Source organism: Colius striatus, chromosome 3 (assembly GCF_028858725.1).
Source record: "Colius striatus isolate bColStr4 chromosome 3, bColStr4.1.hap1, whole genome shotgun sequence".
Taxonomy (NCBI): Eukaryota; Metazoa; Chordata; class Aves; order Coliiformes; family Coliidae; genus Colius; species Colius striatus.
In genome coordinates, this window is record NC_084761.1 from 24,267,462 (window position 1) to 24,276,293 (window position 8,832).

The 8,832-nt window shown below is 40.2% G+C and overlaps 1 protein-coding gene across 1 annotated transcript in view; it reads right to left on the minus strand.

Annotated features, from left to right (window-relative positions):
- The window catches only part of SEC24D (SEC24 homolog D, COPII coat complex component), a 52,688-nt gene extending 45,793 nt beyond the window's left edge, over positions 1-6,895 (minus strand). The window contains exons 1-3 of the mRNA XM_061993805.1: positions 6,796-6,895; positions 3,024-3,215; positions 1,005-1,131 (exon numbers count right to left, since the gene is read on the minus strand). Of these exons, the coding sequence (XP_061849789.1) occupies positions 1,005-1,131; positions 3,024-3,174 (278 nt within the window). The 5' untranslated portion in view covers positions 3,175-3,215; positions 6,796-6,895. The remainder of the gene's footprint in view (positions 1-1,004; positions 1,132-3,023; positions 3,216-6,795) is intronic.
- Between the last annotated feature and the right edge of the window lie 1,937 nt (positions 6,896-8,832).

The following is an 8,832-nucleotide window of genomic DNA, read 5'->3' on the forward strand; positions in this document are numbered from 1 at the left end:
TTTGAGTTGGTCATGTCAGCTTGACTCTTTGCCTTGTTTTTACCTCTTTAGGACAACCATGTCTTCCTATGTGTCAGTACATTGTCCTCTACAACTGATCATCAGATGCTTTGGGTTCTCTTTTACACTGTGATAACACAGTCAACAGACTTCCCTATTTTGATGCCTAATAAAACATTTGTGTTCAAAAGAAGTCCTGTATAACTAGACAGCAACTAAAAAGCACAGAACATTGAGACATCAACCAATAAAATCACAAATGTTGTTAAATGGTGTCAAGTTTACTAAAACTAAAATCGCTATTAGGTACACAAACTAATTTTGTCACTCCTGAGGTCACCAAAATAATTAAGATATGACATATTTAAAAGAGCTAAACATATTTACTCACAACTATCTGTAATTTTTAAAGCTTCCACCTGTCCTTATTTTCTCCCTTCCACACTCCTGACTGTCATTTCTTTCTATGAGCTCTGAAAGCAGGACAACAGTACTTGAGATAGACTCTTTGTAGTCAATCTCAGACTCAAGAAAAAAGAGTAGCAGTCATCCATCTGAGATGAATAAAGACATTTTATAATGCAGATTCAAAGTACCTTATGGAGCCCTTGCTGTGATCCAACAAAAATGGAGCAAAGACATCCTAAGGCAGAGTGGAACTACAGATATTGAGTCATGCCCTTATAACACCTTACTGCTGCTTTGAAGTAATGGCTCTAAGATCAAGAAGAAAGAATAACTAAAAGTAAAAAAAAACCCAACAAAATCACACAATAAAGACCTGACTTGATGTAAAATAAAAGTTAATGAGATTTTTTAGATCATTTTGTATAATCTATCAGTTTAATATCAACAGGGAACTGAAACAGAAGATTTAGTTCAGAAGTGGAATAAATCAGAACTGATGAAGATAAAAGGGAAATGTCAAATGTCAATGAAGCAGCTGTAAAGAGGTAACAGAGATGAAATAGTTTAGAACTCATGGATTAATTCTTGCAAGTTACCTGTGTGGCTGCTGGCCTGGTGTACCGGGCCCATTTTGGAAGCTTGTCTGGCTGAACTGATGTGTACCAGGTGGTGGAGGCCCAATAGGAGCTGAAGATCCAAAAGGCACAGCTGGTTTTGACACACCTGTGAAGAAAGAAGTACTTTTATGCAAGAACTCTGTAAGAAGATTGCCAAGAAATACAAGTGTACAGTCCCGCTCTAGCAACACTGCTTCAACAGTGATGTTGGATCAGACAATCTCCAGAAACTCCTTTCCAATCTCAGACATTCTGTGGTTCCCTAAGAAGGTCAGTTCTAGAAGTAGATATAAAAAAAGACAGATGGTAAAGTGGAAGCAGAGAGTAGTTGGTAACTTGTCAATAAAAAAATTCAAGAGGCAAGAACAAACAAACAGACAGACTGGTAATTCCATGTCACTGAGTTATCTTTACAGGTAGAAGCAAGAGGTCCCTTTGATTTCAGAGACCATGGTCAGAAAGAAAACTTGGAACAATCTTTAAAGAAAAATAAAAAACCTCCATAAGTAGAATCTGTAAACTTAGGCTAAAAATTGTTCTTAATTCAGACCTAGAACAGTGACTATGAGAGTGACTATTTACAGAAACAGCAGTACTGAATAAACAGCTTTTCAACATGTATTTCTCAAATTATTTTGCTTGAAATTACTCCAACATGATAAAATTGTTTGGTACCATAACTGGTATTTTTGCCAAGTATTCTAAAAAACCAGTTACCAGAAGTAGTTCTGTCTTCTAACTATATGCAGGACTGGATTACTGTAACACAACTCCTGCTGCCTTTAATAAGTCTTAGAGAAACTGGGTAAAATTTCCTTTTTTTTTTTTTTTTCTGTTTTTTTAATAACACAAAGGACACCACAGTATCTTTTAAACATTTCAATATACTCGGACACTTCATTCTGTCATTACCCTCCTTCACCACCCCAAATACTATATTGACTGTAACTGACCATAACCTAACTGTTATTAAAAATTTTAACAAATACTTTAAAAAAATGCCTTAAAGAATACTTCAGACATATTTACTATTTTAACTAATTTTTCCCTGTGATATAAGTATTCAGATGCCATCTTCTTGCCTCCCTGTCTTGGCTACGTATATTAGTAGGCTTAGAGGGAAGAGGAAATCTTACTCTAACTATTTTCCATGGCTCCAATCATTAGTCTAGCATACCTAGTTTGACTACTCTGAAACTGTACCAGTATGACTTACAGCAAAACAGGCTTAATTTATGTGCTCCCAAACTCTTTTTAAGCTGCAGTCACCATATATACTCACATCTTGAAAGATATGAAGCTACATATATGTAAGTTAAAATTAATTAAAAGCTATGAAGAGACACAATCAGACGTGTATCTACTGGATGTCAATTACATTATCTATAGCATGATTATGCTGGCAGAAATAAATTAAATATCTCCTTTGCCTGTAATTTGCATGTACCCAAAGTGCCCATCCTCATAGAAAGTAATTGTCTCTTGAGTTGCTCAAAAGCAGATGGGCTCTACTAAGTATGCTTTATCCAAACACGTCACCTGGTAAGCAAGCTGAAGTTGGAGAACATCAGCTCATGTTTATATGCAAGTTTGTGCTAAAAAATTCAGTAGCACAAAGGTCCTATTGTGAAGAATAAAACTCATTTCTGAGAACTTGTTTGTTTTTAACACCTTTGAGTTGAGAACAATTATTTCCAGAAGTCACCAATTTATCTGTGTTAGCTTATTACACCAAATACAGCATTAAGCATGGGTACTTACTGCTTCATGGACAATGGAATTCACAAACAATGGTCAGATACCCACTACCCCTCATCTTACATGAACAGCTGAGCATCAACGATAATACAAACAGAACTAGTACAGGATCCTGTTCCAGTAGCAGCATAAAACTTTGCATTTTGTGTTGACACAGGTAAGAAAAAGTGTTGCAAAATGTCTTCACAGAAAAGCAGACTCAAAAAAAAAAAAAAAGCGGCATTTTAAGCTGATTCATACCTGGCTGAGGTGTTGAGTATGCGGAGTTACAGTCTCCATAATGCCCATAATGGGGTGAAGAATTAGGTGGTCCAAAACCTGCAGAAAAGCCTCCTATTCCTGGCTGGGATTGGGAATATGGAGGAGCTGCAACATAACCTTGTTGACTCATGATGACAATATTTTTATTCCAAGTATTGTCCCTCTAACAATCTGCAAAAGAGGACACATGGTTACTATGTGACTAGAGACTCTGCAAATACCTGGTGAAGACACTCTGAAATGCAGCTCTACAAGGTTTTTTTTTCCAATAGCTCTATTCTTGGCTTGGTGATCTTAAAGCTTTTTTAACCGTGGTAGTAAACTGATCTATGGTTAACTTAATATTGTGTCCAGTTCTGGGTCTCCCAGTTCAAGAAGGACAGGAAGAGAGTTCAACACAGGGCCACTAAGATGATGGAGTGGAGCATCTCCCTTGTGATGAAAGGCTGAGGGTGCTGGGGCTCTTGAGCTTGGAGAAGAGGAGGCTGAGGTGTGACCTCACTAATGTTTACAAATATATAAAGTATGAGTGTCAGGAGCATGGAGCTAGGCTGTTCTCAGTGATGGCCAATGACAGGACATCCAGTGACATCCAGTACTGAACCTTTGGTGTATTTCAAAAGGTCATGAACTCTGTTCCCAAAACCAACAAAATACACATTTGAGAAAAAAAAATAGAAATCAGAGGAAAAGATTGTTTTTGCTTGATTTGTTAGTTGGTTGGTTTCCTCAGCATTCCCACATACTTCATGAATTGCAACAAATGATTGAATTTATCTGAATGGGATTCACCTCTTATAGGCCCATGAAGAGAAAAAAAATGCAAGTAATAGATAAGCAGGTAGAAGAAAACGCAAAGGAAAGTTTCCAACTTTTCTCTTACCTGGGAAGACCTAGACTTCCACTACACTTGAAAAATACACTGCAAGTCCCGCTCCCCAAATACCAGATATCCCAGTGAACATACTGAAAAAACCAGGAAAGGCAGAGTACGAAACTCCTCTAGCAAATCCTTCTCCTGTCCTAGCACATCCTTTTTCAGAGGAGGTATGGAACATAGCATGAACTTTACAAACCTTCAACATCAGCCCCATTCCAAGCAAGTGAAGAAAGAGTCCTTGCTTTTGATGCTGGCTAAACAGAGAACAAAGTACAGGACAGAGAGAGATCCAGTATCCAGCTGTATTCTGCATTACTGGCCCAGGCCTGAGCAACTTTTTTTACTACAGGACTACATAGCGTGACAAGATATTCCACAAGTGAGAAGCTGTTCCATATGTTGTCCTTGCTACTACCAGGCATCTTTTCCCTATGCTTTCATATCCCAATTCTGTTGTTGTTAGAGAATGAAAACAAACAAACCAAATCCACAGAAATTTATTAAAAGCAGTCCAGAAAGTTTTCTGGTGATGAGAGTATTCATAAGACATGTAACTTCTTTGATGCAGTCAGATTTTTTTACACAGGATATAAGAAACTTTTGGGAAATTCTCAAAGAGTATCCTGATAATTGCAATCAGTTTTAGAACTAAAAAACCTGAAGAACTCTGCATTACTAAGCCAGATAATTCTATTCCTTAAGACTAGTTGTCAGATACAGGCCGCCTTGCCACCAAGGGATTTGAAAAGTTGTATACTTTGCAGCCTTGATAGCAAGCTTCCTCTTTTCTACATAGGAGAGAATTTTTAATTTTGACTTCATAGTGAATTTAACAAAACTAGAGTTCTACTAAGTTTCTTCATGCCCAAATAAAAACTGTTTTGAGAAATGCTGAGGATCCAAACCTGAATGAGTACTTAGCTACTTCTGTGGAGTCCCAAGCACACAGGTCAGGCATTACCAAAAAACTACAGATACATGACATAAACTAGCATTTTAGGTGTTAAATGTTCCTTTGAAATAGCTTTTCCAACCACCTATGCTTCACATTCTGAGGCTTGAGCCATGGAGTCATCTTTGATTTTGCAAACTTGATGAAAGTAAATCAGGAATTGTGCCCCAAAAGCACAAACAAAGGCACCTCAAAATTACACGTGGCTCCAAGAACATAAGACAAATTCATATTGCATTGGTACATCAGTAGAGAAAAGCAATCCCTATCAGAAAACCCATCTCTAGGCTTCTCATATTAAACACACATTTCTGAAAAAAGTCTGCACAGTTTTACTAATCTTCCACATCAGACAAGAAATCACTTTCAGCTGGGTAGAGGGCCTAGCCCTTCTCACATACTGTCCATGCAACCCTTTAAACCACAGTTCTCAATGTAGCATAAGATTTATCAGTTGCAGTATTAAATGGCTTCAGAAGGGAGTTGTCTTCTGTTTATTAGTTAACAAGGTAAACACGGGGTTATGAAAGAAAAAAATGTTTAAATAGAGAAGCTTTGTGCTGCAAGCCCTACTTTCTTCCCTCCCCCACCCTTCATCAGAAAAGACGTGGCAGTGTGAGCTTTAGTTGCTCCAGAAGACAGTAAAGCAGCACTAAATCACCTATACACTGGCATAGACATATATTTATTTAATATCTAGGTAAAGGAAGACATTTTCACTTTTAGGCAGCTGCAACAGTCAACACCTTTAGCTGTGATAGCATCCAGGGCAAACAACTTCCTCCAGAGCTTACTCAGTCACTCACATACAGAAAAAAATCCTGCCACGTCAAACTTCCCACAGACAGTATAAACACACAGAGGTTCTGCTGAAGAGAGACAGGATTTCCAACCATATGCAAAATAATATAAGTTTATTGAACACAGTTCCAGATTCTATTTAACAGAAGGCAAATATATCAAACACATTATGAAAATAGTTTGGAGGCAACACCCAAAATAGCAGTAGGAGAAACCTATGTTTTTTTAGCAATCAGATTCTAATGAGAGACACACAGATTCACTCTAGAAATTGCATGAGAAAGATCAGAGGATCTGCTAAACTAAGATCTTTCCCTGGACTTGGTTACTACAAGTGACACTGCACAGGGTTGTGTGCAATTTTTTTTCTCACTATCTCTCTTAACACTAACTTACCTTACATCCCACAGCCTGAGGAACAACCCTATACATTTCTCCACAATTTAATTTACTGCTATTACAGAACAGGTTATCATCCCCCCACCCCCACTCCACGGGCTGCTGTACCTGTGCAATACTCCACTGCACCGATATCTCTGTGAAGATGTCAGATTCAACTATGTGCATGTAAAAATAAGACAACAGAGGTATTAAGACTATATTTCTTCCAAGACACTGTGCGTGGTGGCTCCAGGAAGAGGTGCTGTCCCTCTCCAAGGCATGGGGCAATCTCCATTTGTCAAACTGTCTTTGGCGTGTGTGCCTGTATCCACACTGAGATACATACAGCATGGAATATAGCTACACACATCACATTTCGTATTGCCCCTCTAATACCACCTTTGGGAATAAGCTATGAAAGCATACGCTTAAATTTACTCTAATTCAGCGCAAAACCTGCAATGTATTAACATCTCTACCCTCAATAACTAAGACTCTTTGAGTCACTCTTAACACCGCAACAGGTCTCGCTAGCGGTGGTGCCGCTGGGCGCAGGACACGCCTGGCTGTACCTGCAGCGGCAAGGGGCCCACAACCGCCGCTCGCCGCCCGTCCAGCTGCCACCCCTCATGGCGGTCCCCGACCCCGCCGCTGCTGCTCCCCGTGCCCTGCCCTGCCCTGCCCCCGCCGCCTGTGGCGCCCGGCCCGGCGCGCGACGAGACCGTTAGGATTATTACCTGTGGGCCGCGCGCAGCCCCCCGCCTGCCCGCGCGCGCCGCCGCTCGGGGACACTCACTCGCCCAACTGCCACGTCTGAGGCTGCTCGCGCGCGTCGCCGCTTCTGCTGCCCCGGCCGGGAGCGCGCCCGGCAGCGCATGCGCGCTGTGGGCCGCGACGCCGTGCCCTCAGCGGCTGCCCGCGGCGAGCTGACCGCCCCGCCGAAGGGCAGCCCGGAACCGTAAAGGGCTCAGGAAACAGCTGGCAGTGGGGACCGCGCGGCCGAAGCAGCGTCCCGGAGGGAAAGGGACGGAGCAGACTGGTCAGATCAACTGACCGACCCGCGTAGTACATGCAGCTGACAACTGTTACGATCAGTTCATCTTTACTTTTATATTAGGGCAGATTCATCTTTAAATGTCCTAAAAGTACACATTTTATCACGTGCTTTCAAACCACATTTTATTTTTAATCACTGGCAATGTATACATATGTAAAACTACCCCACCTGAATATGTAGAGTGAAATACGACACAGGCACTTTACCTGTTTGCATACTCTGGTTTTAGTTACTGCTCAAGTGCATTTAAGAATACTGCCTTGGTTACAGGATAGAGTCAATGTTTTTCTAATTAACAAAGTAGAAACATAGAAGTAACATGAGAAAGCTGTATTGGTAGAGTGATGGCTCTTCCTAGTTAAAAAAAACAACCCAATCATCGTGGGGTTAAAGTAAAAAAAAAAAAAGTGGTAGAGGATTAGCATCAAGAAAAAAGTCATCACTCTGACACACCTGTAATTCATATGCATCTGGAATTCCATCTTCAGAGGCTTTCTTATCCTTTTGAGTGTCTGTTCTACAGCCTTAGTACAGCTTTTGAAAACAGTGAACAGTTTTATATGGTGCTAAATCTCAATACTGGCTACCTCAGACAAGATTGTCAAAAGCATTAATTCCTATACAAAATAATTCTGAAAAAAGTCCAACTGCCTTTGAAAAAGACGTCAAAATGAAGGTACACGGGGGCATCCTTCACATGAAAGACTTGCAAGAAGTCTCAGCAAGCAATACAAAGTGGCAAGAAAAGGTCACGGCCTGTCTTCATTCTTCCTATCCAGAGCTGGATTGACCACTGACTGGTTTCCTACATGTTATTGGAGCCAATACTGTTGGATGTGTCAGAGAAAAACTAAAACCTTTCAAATCTCCCACAACTGTTTATTCAGAATGAAAAATTTAGTCCACAAGGTGCAAAGCATTAGTTAAACTGGATGTGGTTTTGGCTGCAGAGTATCAGTGACTCATTCCTAAACAGGATGCAAACCAATGCCTTTCATCATTGCTGTTCTGTTGTTTCATTTGTTGTCCCTGTCTTTTGCTGGTTATATGGACACATAGAATCACCTTCACTTATGAAAAGATCTTTAGAAATACCATACCACTAAAGAAAATGTCGACTTTGAGACTGGAAATTCACAACTTTGTTGTGGAGAGGTGGGTCACTGTCCCAGCGGTCCTGTGGTGCCTAGTTCATAGCTATTAACAGTAAGCAGCTGGGGATAATTCAGCACTGAAGAACCTTGCACTTGGCTGCTGAATACTTACTATCAGATTTCTTCCTCCTGAAATCAGCTCTAGTGAAACCGAAAGATGAGATCAGCAAAAGATAGCAAGGAGAAGCTACGGCATCGTGGGTTTTTCCCTTGTTTCAAGCCTGCTCTGGAAATGGATCTTACCTCTTTTTCCAAGGATGCAGTCTTGCTTTCATTGTCCTTTAGCCTGGAATAGTGAGACAAAGGACACTGAGCAGGTCACATTCTGAAGCTACAAATAGTATTTATCCAACGTTTCCACCTATAACATTAAAAGTAATTTGAGGTTTTCAATTTCAGAAATGTGGAAACATCATTAAAGATTTAAGTGCATTCCTGGTCTTAAAGTAATTTCTTAAAAATGAGATTACAGGATTGTTAAACTGATGTCACTTCATTTTAATGAAATCATTTTAATTGAACTGTATGATGAAATCTGAGAATCAGACTAGTTTCTTCTCTAC